The sequence below is a fragment of the Melozone crissalis genome, unplaced genomic scaffold (assembly GCF_028551555.1).
Source record: "Melozone crissalis strain CALT ecotype California unplaced genomic scaffold, PUWL_Pcris_2 ptg000029l_1, whole genome shotgun sequence".
In the NCBI taxonomy this organism is placed as follows: Eukaryota; Metazoa; Chordata; class Aves; order Passeriformes; family Passerellidae; genus Melozone; species Melozone crissalis.
This window is the reverse complement of record NW_026535807.1, coordinates 16,487,020-16,506,116: the sequence shown is the minus strand read 5'-3', so window position 1 is coordinate 16,506,116 and position 19,097 is coordinate 16,487,020. Positions and strand designations below refer to the sequence as shown.

At 46.4% G+C, this 19,097-nt stretch overlaps 2 protein-coding genes across 7 annotated transcripts in view; both read right to left on the bottom strand.

The window, feature by feature from the left end:
• Nucleotides 1-26: 26 nt before the first annotated feature.
• MANF (mesencephalic astrocyte derived neurotrophic factor) lies at nt 27-4,651 on the bottom strand. Its single transcript, XM_054281270.1, has 4 exons — nt 4,546-4,651; nt 2,159-2,286; nt 1,257-1,398; nt 27-337 (listed from the first exon to the last, which is right to left on the bottom strand). Exons 1-4 carry the CDS (start codon nt 4,631-4,633, stop codon nt 153-155), a joined length of 543 nt encoding a protein of 180 aa, XP_054137245.1. The 5' UTR covers nt 4,634-4,651; the 3' UTR covers nt 27-152.
• Nucleotides 4,652-9,082: 4,431 nt separating this feature from the next.
• DOCK3 (dedicator of cytokinesis 3) overlaps nt 9,083-19,097 on the bottom strand; it is a 185,773-nt gene continuing 175,758 nt past the window's right edge. For 5 of the 6 annotated variants that reach the window (XM_054281253.1, XM_054281254.1, XM_054281257.1 and 2 more), the window contains 3 exons: nt 18,139-18,226; nt 14,033-14,115; nt 9,083-13,549 (listed from right to left, as the gene is read on the bottom strand). In XM_054281253.1, the coding sequence (XP_054137228.1) occupies nt 13,043-13,549; nt 14,033-14,115; nt 18,139-18,226 (678 nt within the window). In that variant the 3' untranslated portion in view covers nt 9,083-13,042. Of the gene's footprint in view, nt 13,550-14,032; nt 14,116-14,692; nt 14,816-18,138; nt 18,227-19,097 lie in introns of all 6 variants that reach the window. The other variant, XM_054281259.1, reaches the window with a different exon arrangement.

Genomic DNA, 19,097 nt, shown 5'->3' with positions numbered 1-19,097 from the left:
CCCGGTACACACCGGCGAACTTTAATGAAAGTCCCGTACAAAGCGCGGGGCCGGCATCGCCCCTCAGAGCCTCGAGGTCGCCCCTCACAGTCCCCTCACAGGCCCGGTCTCGCCCCTCAGAGCCCCAGGATCCATCGCCCCGGTCTCGGCCCTCAGAGGTCTGTCCGGGCGCCGGCCGCCCTCGGCGCGTACTTGGGCATCAGTTCGTGGATCCTGCGGATGAAGTCGTACTTCTCGACACAGCCCTTGCAAACCTCGCCCCAGTCATCCAGGATCCGCCGCAGCTCCTTGACGCGCAGCTTGCGCAGGTCGACGGTGCTCAGGTCGATCTGTTTGTCTGCGGGGAGAGCAAAGCTGCACTCAGACATGCCAGGTGGGCGAGGAAGCCAAAACCCAAGAGGGAGAGAGGTGCCATGGGTGGAAGGAACGTTTAAGTTAGATTTGGACAGCAGATAAGGCTCTTAATGCTAAAAATTATTAGAAGACAGAAGGCTTGGCTGCAGTTTCGGTGCAGGAGTTTCACAATAGCCGTGAAAGCCCCTTTATTACATCAGCAGCAACACTTCTTTTCCACTGGATAAAAGAAATGTAGCAGAGTGATTTCAGGGGAAAGATAAGAAAGTGACAGCAACAAAAAGCTTTTTAGGAAGCAATATGACCTTAGTAGGAAAAATGAAAAGTATAAAGACCCCCAATCCAAGGGGCTGTCTCCAAGGGGTGTAAGGGCAGCTGTAAGGGAAAGCAGAATGAGGCATTTCTAAGCCATCTAGGAACATGAGGGTTCAAGGAAGGTGATGAGAAATAGAGAGCAGAATGCTCTGTGAGACATCAAAGGAGGTGAGAAAGCAGCATTTATCACCCTGCTGCTGGGAACAGGAGAGCAGCTGGGACTGCAGAGCTCAGCGGAGGACCTGAGCCCTGCCACAGTGACACCCCTGCCTGCTGCCAGCACAGGCTGTGCCACACACCCTCCCAAACACGACATTCCAAACAGCAATGTGAGCACAGCAGTGCTGCTGCACCGGGGAGTTAGTTATCCCAGGGCTGATCAGAGTCCCTGCAGAAGCCAAGAAGGCTTAGCAGTCTTACCTAAGCATCTCCACAGAACTCTCTAGGATGTTCATGGAGAGCAACCCAGGTTGTGCAACCTAACTAGGGTACAGAACTCAGGACTGAGTGGTTTTAGGATGTTGCTTCACCCCCAGTCATCCACACCCCAGCAAATCATGGGCATTTCCTCTCGTGCAGCAACTCACCGTATTTTAGTTCACAGATCTGACTGTCTTTCTTCTTTAGCTTCTCACAGATCTTTTCCACAGGGATGTGGTGACTCATGGGCTTTGATACCTCATTAATGATTTTGGTGGCAGCATCACTTGTGGCCCCAATGTAATAGCACTAGAGGAAAGAAAAGAGTGAAGTGGGGATGCATGGAAGAAAAGCTTCTAAAAGCAGAGTTTTCTGTCCCTGTCCTCATCTGGTTTTGCAGCTGAATGTTTACTGTTAGAGAACCTCCCAAAGGGACTGCTAGAGCTGGGCAAAAGGAGCCTAACTGAGCCCAGAATACTGAGCAGGTGTTTTCAATTGCAATGATTTTACAGCTGCTGAGGCTGGTCTTGTTCCTTAACTTTATAAAAATTGAACAGGATTAGAAATAAAGTCCTCTTCAAAGAGTCTCTCTGAAGTGTTCCTCCTCTGCATGTCAGATTGTATCTCTGCAGTTCTCTGAGGTTAGTTCAGGCCTTTTCCTTGGGCCTCTTCATTCACAAATTGGCTCTGGTTTTAGTTAGGGCAATTTTGTTTTCCTTTGTTTAGTTTTCAGCTAAACAGCTGAAGAGTATAAATATTTTAACAGATTATATAGCACCCCAAATACCATTTAAGGGACAGGGAAGCCCTACAGCAAACAAAAGCTTTGTAATATCCACTGCTTCAGTAACAGTGAGATGCCAGCCAGTCCAATCACTGTTGACAGGGTGGTGGTTTTTTCCCTTTCTTTTTTTGGTAAAGAGATTGAACTCCTCAAGTCCTTTCATAAAAAATACAGGACCCACTGTGGCCACAGAGCCAGCAAAAACAGCCCTTGGGAAGCCACATAATACAAACTCAGTTTCCCCTTATTTGCAGAAGGGAAATATTAGAGACTCCCCCTACTTACCAGGCGATTCTCTTTGCCCTTTGCTTCTTTGCAGGATTTCAAGAGCTCCTTTTCAATACTGGAAGGTGTGAATTCAACGTCATTGTCCTTTAGACTCTGGTAGAACCTTCCCAGGAATGTGACACACACTGGAAGGGAAGATGGATGGAGTTATCAGCCAGAGCAGCAATCTCATGACAGCTCTTAGAGAACACTTGTAGGGAAATGGAATCAGGGGTTTGGATAACAGTTTGGATAACTGGAAAACAGTGAAGTTTTCTGAACTTCACCCATGGTTCAGAAAGTCATTCAGAGCACACGTGAATCAACAACATGCCCTGGTGCTTTTGGAGGGTTTGTGACAATCTGAGAAATGAGATCCATGGCAGTGTCTAGGGGTCTCTGTACATTGTCCTGAGTAAGCACAGGATCATATGATGGACACCAAACCACCCCCATGCAGAAATGTACATTTAAAGTTGTCTTGCTGCTTTGGGAAGCAACTTGTAAGAACCTGGGTGTGAAACCCAGTGCTGATTGAAAACCAACTCTGTACATAATCCTCTGGGACTCAGTAACAGGGTATCACGGATTACCAGGCTGCTTCAGCTGAAATTACTTCCAAGAGAAAAAGAAATGTGATCCCATGCTATGTCCCCGTGGCACCTTTCTCCTTCCTTCATTTCCACAAGCTTCTGATGCAGTTTCAGATGGAAAGAGGGAAGACTCTTAGACATAAGGCAACTCCCACAAGTGCAGCTGCAGCTGAGAGGACAGATCCCAGTTCCTGCCTGTGGGAAGGGCTGCACAAACCAGTCACTGCTCCTTCCCTGGGCAGCAGTCACTCCTCATGTGCTCCAAGGTGCAGCAGCCCCGTGTGTGGCTGGGAAGGAGGGCAGACAGCCTGTGGGATGACTCAGGGAGTGTCAGATTTTGGTTATCCTGCTGCTCACAACTCATCTGTGGATATCAGCATCACCTGGACCAAGCACTCTTCAGTCCCCCCAATTCCTGCTCAGCACCTGGGGATTCTCACACCTTCCCATGCAAGATGAGTGCCAGGAACCATTCTGCCTCTAAGGAACAGGTATGAGTTTTGGCTTTTATGGGATTTCTTTACTCCAACAGGAAGGGACTGGAAAATATTATTGTCATTAGCCACTTGTGTTCAACTCAGAACACAATGCATGGTACAGTAATTGGGCATGACAGGAAATGGAGCATGGCCTTCATAGAACTGAGCAGAAATGTACTCTCATTATATGGGAACTAGAATTAATTGTAAGATGGGCCATTTTGGAAAACATTTTTTTGTATGCATACAGCACATTCTTATTTACCTCCCACCCATCTATCCCAGTGACAGACACACTGATGTCCACTGTAAGTTATTGGGAAGTGAAAACCTTGGGAAGAAAAAACTTGCTGCAGGCAGTGACACTGACAGCCACCGTAGGACAGAAATATGTTTCCAGTCTAGTGCTGCGACAGCAGCTGGAAGTTTTGATTTACAGGGTTCCCTCCCCTCATTCTGTCTTACTGCAGAGGAGGGATATTAGTATCCCAAACTCCCAGCCAGCAACTAGAGCCCCACCTCAAGTTCTTCTTGCTTCACTTGGGGAATCTGTTCAGCTCACTGCACAGGAGCAGCTTAATTTGCTGTGTAGCTCAACAGGTTCCACCCCTGAGGCGTTTGTATTTCCGTGGTACACAAAGGGCCCGACTTGATTTGGATCAGCTGCTCGCGGCTCCTGGCTGTGCGCACTGAGAGGACTCCGAGCACTCCGTAATTCTGGGATGACTAAGGGGGAGTCCCGGCTGAGTAACCTCACTCGCGTTCTCCCGCTGCCTGCCCTGCTCACCGTCACCCGGCAGGGACAGCGGCGGGGAGCGCTGCCCCGCCAGATCAGTGCTGATCTCCCGGCCTGGACACGCTAAGGTCTCCCGGAGCTTTCGCTCCTTTTCCCCCCGGGGACTCTACACTACCGCTGACCCCGTGGAGCGGCAACTTCCCGACAGAGTGCACAGTACCCTCGGAAGGGAGATCCCGTCCCCGGCGCGGGGCACGGCTGGAAGCCCCGCCCCGCCTGCCCCGCGGGCCGCCCGGCGCATCGCCCCGGCACCGGACAGCCTCGAGCACCGCCCCGGCACCGGTCGCCTGCGAGCGGCGCCCGGCCAGGCCCGTCCGCACTTAGCCAGACTTGGGAGACTTTTCCTGCCGCTGGAGGCAGCGCTCCCGCCGGCCCGGCCCAGCCCCGGCGGCCGAGCTGTCACTCGGGGCTGTCACAGCCCCGAGGCTGCTCCGCATCCCGGCCCCACAACCCGGCGGAGGGGCCAGACTGCGGGAGACGGCGGCGAGGAACGGCCTCCCCCCGCCGTGCCCGCGGGCCAGGCTCGGCCGCACTCACCCTCGCAGTCCCCGTCGCGCAGCGCTCGGCCACCGGCCGGCAGCAGGAGCAGGGCCAGCGCCGCGCAAAGCCCGTGGGCCGCCCGCATCCCGCCTCGCCCGGCAGCGCCCGCCGCACCGGCACAACCGGCACCACCACCCCACACCGGCTGCCCCCGCCGCCGCCCCATTGGCCCGCTCCCCGCCCGGCCGCCACGCTCTCCGCTCCCATTGGCCGCGCCGTCGCATCCACGGGAGAGTTGGCGGCCGCTGATTGGGGAGAGGCGGCGGAGCGGCGGCGAGGGTCTCCGCCCCCCTTCGCCGCCATCTTTGGTGAGGGAAGGGCGCTCGCGAGCGCTCCCTGACGGCGGCCGCGGGCGCCATCTTGGAAAAGGGCAGATCCTCACACCTGAGGGCGGGCGGGGCCGGCCCGGGCCCGGGCTCCGCCTTATCCCCTCCGTCCCTCTCCCGGCGGTGTGAAGCAGTATGAAGCAGCATGGAGCAGCGTGAGGCAGCGTGAGGCAGCGCAAGATGAGGCTGGGGGGTCGCTCCAGGCCCGTAGGCAGGCGGTTCGTGGGATGGGTGTCCCGTGAGCGGTGGTAGCGGCAGGGACGGGGGCACAGCCCCTCACGGGCGGCTCTGGGTACTCCCTGTGAGTACAAGGACTGGACGCTTTGAGGAGGAACAGCGGAGAGGTCAAAATAGCAACCTGTGTGCACTTGTTTCTGGCTTCTTAGGTGGGTGTTTTTGCAGAAAGAAATTTTGTTTAATTCCAACTTGATATCCTAGTCTCTGGGCCTATTGCCTTTTGTTCAGGCGCACAGGGGGTACTTGGGGTTGTCCTGTGCCAGGGCTAGGAGCTGGACTTTGGTGATTCTCGTGGGTCTTTTCCAACTCAGAATATTTTTATTCTCTTCCGAAAGTTTTCACAGTTAGTGCCGTTAACTACCTTCAACAATCCCCAACACTGTGAGTTTATAACTGAAATTCCCGTGGAGCTGGGAGAGGAGCACACACCTGCTGATAGCTCCTTCTGGGACTTTCTAGGTAACTCTGTGTATCGTGGGATATCATTCCAGTGAAGGAAGGGAGAGGCAAAGTCACACAGCCCTGTACTACAGCAAGGGGGCTCCCATGCAGCTCTGTGGGCTCTCTTGCACAGGCAGGCTCTTGAGGCAGCCTGATGGGGCAGTGCCTAATCAGAATTTTCTTGCAGGTCATCAGGTGCAAGTGATAAGCTTGACGAGGTGGGACAGGCAGCGTGGGGAGGAGAAGCACCTAACTCAGGAAAGGTCACAGCAGGTGAGCAGTAATTAGGACACTAATTACCAGTGAGAGTACATTATGTGTTCATTAGGAGACATGGTTTTGCACATTTCTAGGTCTTTTTAGCTCTCTGTGGTTATTAAGATCAATATAAATATTAAGTCAGTCCATAATGATTTCCAGAATTGCTCAATATCAGTATGCTTTAGGAAGATTATTGGCTTTTTTAAAATAATGCTCATTGCCCACTAAAGTCACTTAGCTGTGAAGAGAAGTGATGGCTTGAAGTGCCCTTGTTTGTTATCAGGAGAGTGGCCAAAAGAACTGTGAGATGAAGTGGCTTTGTAATTAGGTGGGAATAGAACTTAAATTTGGAACTAGGAAACTTTAGGAAGGTCATAATACGGACAGAGTTTACTTACCCAAAGAGTGCAGTTATGAAGCATCTTCACACTAGGAACTTTGTACATTTTTGTGGAGCAGGAGACAAGTGATTTTATTTAGTTTGGGACTGGGAAATGAGCCTCTGTATTTCAATATGGGATCCTCAAAAGGGTCTGAGGAAAAACAAGGACTCCTTTTGTCTTTTGGATGTTTTCCTTCTTTTTATTTATAGTTTGTTTCAGCAGCTAGAATAGATTCCTTGCATTTTACCTTGTACTTCTCTTAATGGTGAGGTTTTTGAGGCTCTATTTGTTCCACACCCACCAGCCCTGTCTCTCTGAAGCATTAGGGATTTGTCCTGGCTGAGACCTGGGTGATGCAGAGCTTGTGCTGCTCCTCACTGTTGTTTCTTCCTAGTACGCAATCTCACCCTGGTCTCTGTCAGTGTGAAGCCATTCCCTCGTGCCCTTACCACTCTATGGCCTGGTCCAAAGTCCCTCTCCTGCTCTCTTGGAACCCCTTTAGGTGCTGGAAGGTGCCCTAAGGTCTGCCTGGGCAGGTCAGCCCATTGAGTGGGCAGGAGAGTTAATTTGGCTCAGTGGATCTGTGGAGATTGGAGTCCTTGGGAGGTGCAGGCAGACAGAGGCTGTTCTGGCAGCTGTGGGGCTGGGGCTGTGCTGGCTCTGCCTTCTGAGAGCACAAATCTCCTCCAGCCATGGGGAGGGATGGAGGGGCTCAGCCTCGGGTGTTGGGCTGTGAGGACAAAGTGAGTTCTGCCAGGGGGGACAGGAAACAGTTTGGGAAAAGGTGATGCAGTACTGCTGTGAATGAATGCTGAAAAGAGGATGAAGTGTAATAGATCTACTATTCCAAATTTGGGTTAATTTATGTGAGATTGACAGTAAAGGCCATCAAAAGAGACAAGTGGTGTGTGAACCTTCTCTTAAGACACCTGAGCTCAGAGTTCTGCCTTGTGAACTGTGTTTGTGTCCATGGCTTGTTAAGAATCTTCCAGAAATGGGGGCATTTTTATGACATTTATGCATAGGGTGTAGAAGGCTGCATCTTTCATCTGCCAGGTTAGTCATTGCTAGAGGTTCAATTTCTCCTCTTGTCAGCTTTGTAATGAAATTCATACTGAGTCGGACAAGTCATATTTTGAAACTGTGCTGAAGTTTTCTTATTTAGATAAGAAGAGGTATTTGGACATGGGATTTAGATTTCAATCTGACTAGTGGCAGCTTAAATAAGGTATTGGACTTGGAGTGAAAAAATTGTTCTGTTGGTTTTACCAGAAACTAGAGTATTTTTAAAACTCTTGTTTAAAGCTGAGGGCTTCACACATCTTTTGTTGTGCCAAAACACAGTTTTTATTACCTGTGCTTGGTTAATAAATAATTTTTGTCTAAATAAAAAATACTTAACTAAGGTTTAATAAGCTGGCTTAGAAACAGTCTCAGAGGGTCTGATTGAAGACAGGGTGAAGGGTTGGGAACATAAATCCCAGGAGGATCGGCTGAGGGTACCAGGGTGTTCAGGCTGGAGCTCTTATCACTCTCTACAGCTGCCTGAAATGTTGTAGCCAGGTGTGGGTCAGCCTTTTCTCCCAGGGAACAATTGACAAAAAAAGAGGAAATGGCCTCAAGTTGTGTCAGGGAAGGTCAGGTTGGATATTAGGAAAAATTTCTTCACTGAAAGAATGGTTAAGCCCTGGAACAGGTTGCCCAGGGAAATGGTGGAGTCACCATCCCTGGAAGTGTTCAAAAACCAAGTGGATGTGGCACTTCACAATATGGTTTAGAGGGCAGAGTGGTATTTGGTTGAAGGTTGGACTTGGTGATCTTGGAGGTTTTTTCCAACAGGAATGATTCTATGATTCTATTCTGTGACTGATACAGACTTCAGGAGCCTGTTACAGTTTCTCTTCTCAGTATTTGTATGTGGTGTGTGCAAAGGGTGCCTTGGCAGTGCATGTACATCCTGGGGCCACCTGAAGAGTCAGACTTGCTGCTAAATGTCTTTTGAGACAGGTTTCAGAAGTTTTTTTGTTGGTTTGTCGAGACATTTAATGAGTTATTTTGCCTCCTGTACAATGACCTGGCTTATTAGTGGTAATGGAAGAAAATTTCAGATTAGGAGCCTCAATTCCCAAATCCTGTGTTCATACATGTCTTAACTACTATTCTTTCACATCTAGTTTGTTAAAATGATCAGTATTTAAATACTATTGCAGTAAAAGAGTAGCCATCTTTTAGGCAGTGGGACAGTGGTGGTTTGACCCCAGCTGATAAGGAAGTGGCACCCAGCCACTCCACAGCTGTCCTAGGGGAGAGCTTTGTCCCAAAACTGCCTGGGGCTGCTGCAAGTGCCATGGCCATCTACCTGACTGCACCAGGAGGGGGCTGTACCTGCTGCTGCTTCAAGGGGTTGATATTAAATAACACTTAAACATGGAAGCTGTTCCCTCACTCCACACAAAGTCCTTTGGGTCGGCCCCCATTTTGCCCATTCACACAAAGGTGGGACATGAGGGCTCTTCTTGTCCCTTGTGAAGGTTTGGAGCAGCCTGAGGACAGCAATGACCATATGTGGGGGGATAGTATGTGAGAAAATAAAGCTAGTGCAGAAGGTAGTCTCACACCTGAGGAGTTGCAGCTGCACTAATCTCCAAAGATTAGCAACAGGCCTGCCCTCAACAGGCCACAGCTGTGTCCAATAAGAAGAGGAGTGCCACAAAAGAGTGGCTTAGCTGGGTGAGGAGAGAGTTGGAGTTTGTTGGTTGTGCTGAGAAGGAAGATGGAGTTTGTTGGCTGTACTGTGAAGGAGTCAGTGCTGTGAGGAGATGCCCATGAGGAGTCACTGAGAAGGTGTGGAACTTTTGCAATAAGATGACAACAACCATACAGCTGTACTGTTTTAATATCAGGTATTAATCTTTAATTCCACATCACAGCAGTCGAGTGAATGGGTAAGGGAAAGGAACCCAAAACAAACGGCAGATATTTACATCTAAAATTCACACCACTTATTTGTTGGTTCTGGAAACATGCTATCACAATATATACAATGAAGTACCTTTAGGACACTTGTACAAATTAATTTTTTCCTTTTGAATTTGATTTCCATTATAGATAAGATAGCTGTTTTCATTTTATTTTAAACATGAATACACAAAAGAGAAGTGGTTAGAGGTTTTCGCCTTTTTTTTTTAAATAAGCACAGAATGCCAGAGGTTAAAAACACATTTACAGGGCAGAATACCAGTCAGACATCACAATCTATACATTTTTTGCTCAATTTCCTGTACAAATACACAGCATTCAAATGGGGGTATTTACAAAGAAGCATGACCAGAGGAAATTTTAAATATCACATAATTTGTTTCCCAAAGGCTCTTGCTCTCTCCAGCCTCCCCAGTTTTGGCTGATACTCCACAGAAGGGATATGCAATATCCCTTACCTAAAAAGGGTAAATAAGCTAAAAACCAAACAGAGGAAAATACGAAAAAGGATTTGAGTCCTGCATACAGCAATAAAACCAATCCAACTATTGGAAAAAAAGTAGGATTCAGAGAATTGTTTGAATTGCTTTTCTTCTACCACTGTAGCTCCGTCTCAATTTTGTTTCAAATGGGGCCAGCAGGTACACTGATGATGGAGAGATTTATAGCAGAATTCCACCAATTTCCTCAGGAATGCACATGCTATTTTCTTATGCAAAGAAAACCCAATGAAGGCAAGTACACTGAGGTTGAATTAGAGTTAGGTATAGAAAGTCAAGGTCCTGCTCAAAACATCCTCTTGCTGTGTTTTATACAAGGAATCTTCAAATCCTGTTGGGCAAGTGCAACAACTGCTGTTGCTTCCACCTACTCCAGGACTGAGCTTGACGTTGGAGTTGTACTATGCTAAAAGACACCTCACCCTACAGAGAAATAGTAGTTCCAGGCTTCACAAAATCTCAATTAATAGTCTTTCTATCTTCTGCTCCCTTGAAGGCAAACACTGAAAAGGGAGACAGAATACTTGGTAGATATCAGAACAATAACAGAAATTTAACTCCAGAGAGGCTTAAATTTGGTAAATTCAGCAATTTATTCCACCCTTCTTTATGTGGACCTGCCATAAATTAGGTATTTGTACACACCACCTGATTGATCTTCAAACTCTTGCAAATACATAGGGAAGCCAGACTCCCCAAATGGACTCACTGCTGTTGTTCCAGGTCTCTAATCAGAGCAGGATGATGCATTTTCAGAGACTGATTAGAGATCTGGTGGGCAGGTTTTCCAGCTGCCTGGGACTCAGTCCCATGGTAATTGCATTCTTGGTTCTGCAAAGTTTTATTTGCAAGACCTGCTGGTTTTTCACATTAAGGAAGCTCGGTAAGTCACTACATTTACTACTTTTAGTCTTGCTGCCAGGAAAAAAAAGAAACTGGGGCAAGGGAGATGGAATTAAAACTTAGTTCTTTGAAGAAATTCACTGGAAGAGTCTCAGTGGGATTGGAGGATAGCATATATGAAACCATTTCACCCTTTTCTAAGGAATTACCTTGACTTACCTTTACTGAAAACATCATTTGTTTTCCTGCATTTGTTCTATACCAGAGATCAGCTTGGTTTGTTAACATTGAGGACTGTCCTAGCATTGGAAAACTCTCCTTCCTGCTAAAGATGAAACATCCACTATAGGCCAGATTTTATTATCATTGTTTAAATTGTGAAGGATATAATGACTACAAGCAGCCTGTGTTAGTAACAAAATAGAGGAAGCAAGAGAGATTTTGTTCCAGCCAAATAGGCCATTTAAGAAACAAATCTAGAACTTAGTAGTTTTGCATGGGCTAGAGCTTGAGAAAGAAAACAAACAAATCCTCTTAAAGTCCCCTTCATACAACTGCTGAGTCCAGACTTTATACAGCCAGACCATCTTTAGCCAGTTCAGAAACCATGTACTCTGCCCAGTCACTGTATTTAGAGGTAGTGCTAAAGGTGACCTGTAAAAGATTTATAATAATCCTTTTTTGCTTCTTTATGCTGTTTTTAGCAGGAGAAATGGAGCAGTTAGGCAAGAATTCAAGACGTAAGTTGGGTGCTGTTCCTGTTTCTGGCACTAATTTATATGGTGGAGGTCTTACTTGAATGTGCTTCAGATTTTTCAGTGGTAGGAAAGAGGGAGGGCTGTTTCCATCCTACGGAGTGTGCTTTGCAGTCTGCAGCTGAAAGGGTTATAAGGCAGGCTAAAATGTGTGTGGGTATGGCAAGGGAAAGGAAGGTGGCTTGTTTGTCTAAAAACATTAAATATTTGATACTATTTTGACTGAAAAATTCTTGATAAGTATGAAAACAGGAATAAAAGGTTTCTTAGAACCATGATCTTTTCTTTGTAAAGAACAATATTACCCACTGATATTTTTTTCCTGAACTGTGCAAGTACTGATTAAAAGGCATGTTTTGGGTTCATAGACCTGAACTGTCTTCAGCTCTGCACAGTTCTGGTTTGTGTGGTGTGGCTTGGTTCCCCCACAATGTTCTTCAGTCCTTTCTAGAGCTTATTAATAAAAAATACGGGATGGGGAAAGGGTGTATTGCTGCCTGAGGAGAAAAGGAAAAAGAAATCAACCTTCCAGAAGAGAGGAGCAGCAGCTCTTACTACATATTCTAAAGAAGCAAAAGAGGAAACAAACACTTGTTCTTTACAGGTTGCCTTTAAGGTCCCTGACTCTGGGGTGTACACTTGATACCAGGCATTGCTCAAGTCTTGGTGTTTTCTGTCTGCTCTGAGAGACGGGAGATTCTTTCTGCACACCAGCTGCAGTGAGTTGTTGGGAGGGACTGAGGATTTTGAGTTAACAGGAATGAATCTCAGCTCCTGGTGATGGAAGTTGGTGAGAATTATGATGTTCAGCCCTGAGGCAAGGATTGTTGGATATGATGCATTTAAGCCACCTTTTCTTTACTGGCTGGGTCAGCAACCAGCTTGTGGCATGAGAAACTCAATTTGGTTGGTTTTGTTTTAATCTGGAATAGAAATGCTGGTGTCAACAGCCTGCCCAAAGCTGGGCATGGGAAAGGCCTACAATGAGGTTGTAGCTCCAGTAGCCACCAACCTCCTCTCATTCTGTAGCACAGATGAATAACACGATTCCCATGAGAAAGCAGGTTGGCTTAGCCAGTGAAAGCAAAATTTAAGAAATGAACAGTACATAAAAAACAAAGGAGGCAGAGTTTGTTGGAAATGATATCTTGGAGATCAGTGCATCAGCACTGCTTTAGATTGCCTCAGCACCTATGAACGAATGCAGGGAGATCACTGCACAGATATGTACAATCCTGCTCTCAAAAGAGCCAATTTCTTCTTAGAATTGCCATCTTTCCACTGCCTGCAGCTCATGCACCTTCCAGCCTGACAGTTCATAGAATCCCTGATTTCAGCAATGAGCTTTCAATTCTGTACAGCAAAGAAATATGTCCCTAGTGCAACTGCTTCTACTCATGTGCGTCTCAGAACTGGGAGGAAAGCAGGTTCAAAATCAACTTGCCACATTCCCCCCGTTTTCCCCTCCACTTAAAATTGTATTTTTCAGCTTCTGCAAGTCTCTATGGCTCATATGCCGTGTGATGCGGTTAAGAAACTGCAGAAGGAATAAACTGTCCACTGCACAGAAAGTTAAAAAACATAACAGAAAGGTGTAAAAAGAAATTAAAAAGGAAAGCAGCAACCTGCCATGCTGGCCCAATCGCTTTTGTGGGCTTCAGACACAACCTTGCGGCAGTAGAAAATCGGTTTGCTGTTCTCCGAGTCCCGCTCTCTCTGTCGTAGCCAGACCTGGAATGCCAATGCCAGCTGCGTGCCAGGAGCTGTCCCTACTGCTCGCTGATGCCATGCTCCCACGCCACCCTGGCCTGCTCTTCCTTTCCAGCACTCACCGGTTGGGACACCTTACGATGCAACGGGCGGTGTTTGTCGTCATCTTCAATCATCATCCCCTCCTCGTTCTCCATGTTTGGCAGCCGGGAGTGGTAAGGTTTGGGGGGTAAAGCAGGAGGGTCCATGGTGTCCTGAGGAATGACTCCAGTTGGAGCAGAGTGGCTTCGGCATGGCTGGGATTTGAGCGACTCCAGGACATCAGGCTCAGAGAGACTGTACCTGACAGGGAGGTAGGGTGTCTCTAGATCTTCATCAGTGTTCCAGGCCTGGCTGGGCACGGAATCCATGGTGTCTGTGCGAGGAGGTGGTTCAGAAGAATGTCCAAAATTGCTCTCGCTCAAGGAAGAGACACCACTGCTGGCACTGCCCGATAAAGTGGAGTTACTGCCATCTAGCCCAGACTGCGGACTGGTGGGCGATGCAGGGATAGGATGAAGAGGAGACTGTTTGGAGAGAAACAAAACCAGGTTAAAATTGACAAAGGAGGCAATGCTGCATCTTGTGTGTTGATCCCCGTTTCAGCTTTTGACAGCGTTGTTAACAATGGTGCAGTTCCATTTATGTTCAGAATGTCAAGGATTATTGGTTTACATGCATGGAAGTACCACTTGTGGGCAGACAAGTGCACTCAACAACACCAGAGCTGTTAGAGAAACAGCAGCTGAGGTGATGATCAGGGTGCTGAAATCACAGCATATGGTGCAAGAAAGGAAAAGGGAAGGACCTACAACCCGTGAGTTATTTCTGTAGCATTCAGCTGTGGAATAGGTTAAGAACTTTCAGTGGGTTTTCTCATGTGCAAGTTACTAGCATGTTATAAATAGTGTTTCTGCATTCTTAAGCTGTTTGGTGGGAGCAGAGAAGGGGGGGATCCCTTTCAGAAGCCAACTGTGCTCCTGCATCCCTCTCTGCTCTCCTGCCATTACCTTGCGCAACGTTCGTGCGGGCAGTGCCGGAGGAGCATCACTGAGCTGGTGGTGGAAGGCATCGAAGTGCAGTGAGTAGTGGCCTGGAACGAGACAAGGGTCAGAAATGCAGACTTGTGCTGTTTCATTGCAGCCACAGAGCTGGGTTTAGCTCTGTAATGCCAGGTAACAGCTCCAAATGCTGCTAAGGCCAGCCTAGGGCTGCCTGTCTGATGGATACTGTGGAGTGCATCTGTCACACACAGGCTGCTAAGGAGAAATTCAGTGCAGAGAGAGATGTTTCACTGCTCCATTATCGAGGATCTCATGGCAAGGCAACAGGCTCTTAAACAATGAACCTTTTAAGTTTTACTCTGTAAGCCTAAATTATTGCTAAAGTTGGTCATTGGTAAGAAGCCACACCAAGTTTTGTCACTCTCACACTTAATTCTAGTTCCAAAGTACACCCAAGTCCACATTGCTTAAGGACCGCGAGAACTTGAAGATTTGGAAAAAAAGCAAACCTGAAAACCTAGCAGACCAGTAAAGACTATGGAGTTTTTTTGTTTCTGGTTGTTTTTACAGGGGTGGAGGGAAAAGGCTATAGTCAGCTTTTGGGTGGTCTGGCTTTGTGTGTGTGTGACTGCAGGCACTTGCAGCAGGCCATGGGCACGTCCTTACCATGGGGCAGGCTTCGGGGAGGCACTGGTGGGGCCAGGACGCTCCCAGCGTGGGCAGACAGGAATGGCAGCGCCTCCCGGCTTCCGCTGTCCAGGCTCCAGCTACTGGGTGCTGCTGGCACAGCTGAAGGATTGAAACAGATGGAACTGGGGTAACAGGACAGGGAGTTTGTGGGGCCAGCACTGGCTTTCCAGTGTGCTCTTCAGCAGCAGAGAGACAGAGTCCAGGGACTCAGTGAATGGCAGGATTGAAAGTACAGAAAGGCTACAGAGTGTTAAGTTTAGAGATGCTTTGTTAAGGAAGTGAGAGTTAGGTGATTGCAGGGTTAGTCTGCCCAGCTCCCCTCCATCCCTGGGCTCATTTCTAACAAATCTGAAGAGCAGTAGGACTCTGGGAGGATTTTCGCAAATCAGTGTGGAGGTAAAAATGAAATCTCACAAAAGGAATCCCACCTGGATCTCAGGTGTGAGCTGTCCTGCTTTGTGGGGAGTGGTGACAAGGGAACATGGCAAAACCCTCTGGAAACACAGGATGGCCTGTGGCTGCACTGCAGGCTCAGTGAAGACTGAATAAAGGATATGAAGGAAATTATACCTCAATCTGTTTCAATCTGTTGCAAAAGAAATTACTTCAAAGCTTCAATTTACTAAGCTACAGAGTTGATCAAGAGCTTTGATGACAAAAATATTTAAAGACAACAGTTTGGCCTCCTTGTATTATAAAGTCTCCTGAAGAGATCAAGTCTCTGAATCAGGAAGTATAGAGAGCAATGCTTGCTGCATTTAACAGAGAGTGAATATGAACTTCATGGACTTGGTTTGTCATAGAAATAAAAGCTGCTTCTTGACATGAACATGAACCGTTTTCAAGATCTTGAGAATTCTGTCAACCTTGAAAATTATTAAAATGCACCTTCCTTCCAAACATGACTTGATTTATTCTGAGAAGAGACATACAATAGTTGTATGTTTATTTAAAAACAAATAAGCAACTGCAATTTCTTCAGATTAGCAAAGAAAGAAAAAAACGTAATTAATTGAGCCTGTCAAAGAAAACTGAGATAAAAATAGCTTTTTCTATCTTCAGTTTGCAAAATGGAAGCCTGGAGAAATAAACATGGAGTTTGACATCTTTGACATCTGAAGAGGATTTCTCCTTAATTAAAATGCCTGCAGCCATTCTTGGTGCATTTCTTTCTAAAATGACTTTGAAAGGTTTTTTGTTTTTTTTTTTTTTGTCTCCCTAGTTCATGAGTTAGCATGAGCAGGGGCTCCCCAAGGCCTAAAATTCCCTAAAGTAAAAAAGATCACAAAGTGACAGCTTCATAAGACAGAACAAACCCCATAAAAATATAAAAGTACGTGTTTTTTTTTTTTTTTTTTAAAGAGAGACTCTCAGCCTGAGAACCTGAGAAAGGCTTATGAAGAAGAATCTTGACAGAGAGGAGGTTCAAACCAGGGCCTGCCTCTCTATATAAGTGATGTGGCTCCAGATGGATTTTCCTTGTACACGTGCCAGAGTGCTCTAATTTGCACTACTGCAATTGGTGTCAATGAGCTAAAACAGAGGGACAAGATGCAACAGCAGTGCCAGCCTTGCTCATCTCTCCTGCCATATCCCATCAAATGAAAAGGAGAGAAAACCTGATTTCCTTGGCCTGTAAAACTATTGCTGTGCTTGTTGTTTTGGGGCTTTTTTAAACACTGAGATGCAGAATGAGAATGTGAAGAAGAACGCATGGTACCCCAGTGAAAAATCCATTTATGCTTTCCCAGTGTTCCCTCATTCACAGCCTTTTGAGTATTGAGGAGTGCAGGAAGAAGGTGAGATGATGAGTGGCTGCTGCCCAGTAAAACCAGTGTTTTAGCCAAACTGCTTCAGGGAAGAACCCAAGCAGGGAGCTCCCAGTGCTGTGACTTAGCCCAGGTCTCTCTCTGTGACTGTTCAGTGGCCAAGTTTCATTAGTGGGGAGGCTGCATCTGAACCATTCTGCTCTGGGTGACTGATGTCACCACTGTCACTGGGAATTACCAACCAGAACTTGTGACACGGCCAGCAGGGGGTGGGGACTGCTGACAAAATGCAGGGCAGATGGCATCCCAACTACATGGAATGCTGAGGGCTCAGGCCTGCCAGCAGCACCTGTAACTGCATTGTGCCACCAGCCAGGCACAAGAGCTGGGATTCCTGCCTCACCATCCCTACTGAACATCACCTGTCTCTTTTGTGGCTTCTTGGGGATTCTGTCTTTGATCTCCTGGCACTGAATACCACACTCCTGCATAATATCACCCACAGATACAAATTCAAGTATTTTTTCCTAGACAGACAATAAATATTTATCTACCTTCCTTTTTCAGATCTTTCTCCTGTCCAGTACAAAGATCTCACTATCTCTGTCATATGTTTGGTTCAAACTAACATGGCTAAGATGGAGCTCTTAATCCCTCACTCCCATCTGAACTCATTTGTCATCACTCATTACTGTCATCAAGTCATGATTCTGCCATTTATTCAGAACTGGTTTTGGTTTCAATCTGGACCACTCATGTTGAAGTAGGGAATTCTGACTTATTAGAAATTCTAAAATAAAATTAGTTTTTTTTTTTTAAGGTACAGTTTAGTTCTGGCACAGTTACTGAAACAAAAAGACATAAAAATCTGAGTGTGCAATGTAGATCAGACTAGATAGTTGCTGTGGTCTTTCCTGGCCTTAAAAATCTTTTAGGATACCATTTCCCCCAGCCATACATGACTGTTGCTTGCTTAGGCAGCCTCCTTGTCTCAGATTCTGATTCAGGAATTTTGCCCTCTTCTGCTTTTTCAGAATTCTGCCTTTCAGATAATTTTTGACCCCATTATTTTGTTCATGGCACCTCCTTCACAAGCTGCTCCTTTTTTCTTACACCAAACAAATTCATTCTCCTCTTTTAGTTTTTTTCCCCTGCAGGGAATCTGCCTGTTTTTTTTTTCAAAAGAATGAGTTAAAAAGCACATATTGCTAACGATAAATAAATATAAAACTACCTCAAAGAGAGATTACAAGGAATCTTTGTATTTTGAGCATTACTTTTGTATTAAAAACCAGTATAACTCATAATTAAAAAATATAGTCCCAGTCTTGGGCTGTTCTTAGCTAACTTCTCATTTGCTGCTGTGCAAGTTTGCTTGACAAAGGCTGCAGGGATTGTTTCAATAACAAAATGCTAAACTCAGAAAGCTTTCTGAAATAAGGAGGTCTGTGCCACCCCACCCTACTGTGAAGGCTCTGAAAGTGATGGTAGGTTGGCAGTAGGCCCAGTTAATTACACTGTTAATTAGAAAAGTGTGAGAGAAATGCACTCCACCAGGAAATGTAGAAGCCCATTTGTTACTTGCTGTAGCATGACCAGAGGAATAATTGTTAGCTAGCAAGCATGCATGCTGCAGAGGGAAAGGAGGAGTACCTTTCTCAGCCACAGACAGGTTGGGGTCACTGCAAGGTTTGCACGGTCCAATCATCTGCTGGATCAAGGCGCGCTGGAAATTTGGAGGCTAAGAGAGAAGAAAGCAAAGAAGAGTTAAAAAGAAAAGTTACAGACCAGCTGGGGCAACATAGGGGCTTTCTGTTCCTTTTTTTTAAGCAAAGAAGTTCTTGAACTGAAGATTCCCTGGGAACCTTAAGCTGTGCCTCCATTGGCAGGTACTGCAGTGCAAGGTGAGTGGATCTCCAGGGTGTAACAGTGCTGAGGGCCCACAATTCCTGGTCTCAGGAGGAGTTATTTCAGACTAGTTCTAGCCTGGCCTTGTGCCCATTAGCAGCTGGAATACATTGTTTTTCCTCTGAAGCTTATCTTTAGCTTTGTTTGATCATTGACTTTGCATGCTTTGAGACAGCTCTCCAATACAAGTGTGATAAGCGGGCTGGATCAGGAGATGCCTTTCAAAAGTGCAGGCCAGGGTGAGATTTAAATGCTTACATGTAGGCACACTTTTCATTTTGTCCAGGGAAATTAGGGCACAGATTTTTTTAAACCCATGTATCAGAATATTATTTCAACCTCTCATGGTTTCTGATACCTCTTGAAATCATAAAGTTATTTAGAATAAACTTGGAGGCTGGGCTATAGGATGGATGGCGATGGTTCTGAACAAATAAAGAAAACGGTGTGACAACTTGCAATGGACCAGGGCTCACAGGATAAAGTTGGGAAATGAGTCCATTTTCACAGGATGCATCTGCCCTTTAGTAGTCACTGCAATTTGTATCGCTCAGCTGCCACAGTGAGTGCCTCCAGGGGTGGACTAATAGGGAAAGTTCTGCTTCACCTCTGAGAATGATCCTAAATTGCTGTGCTTTCCAAAACTAAAAAAGAAAGCTTTAAGGTGGTCAAAGCCAGCAAAACTACAGCCACAGTTTGAGGTG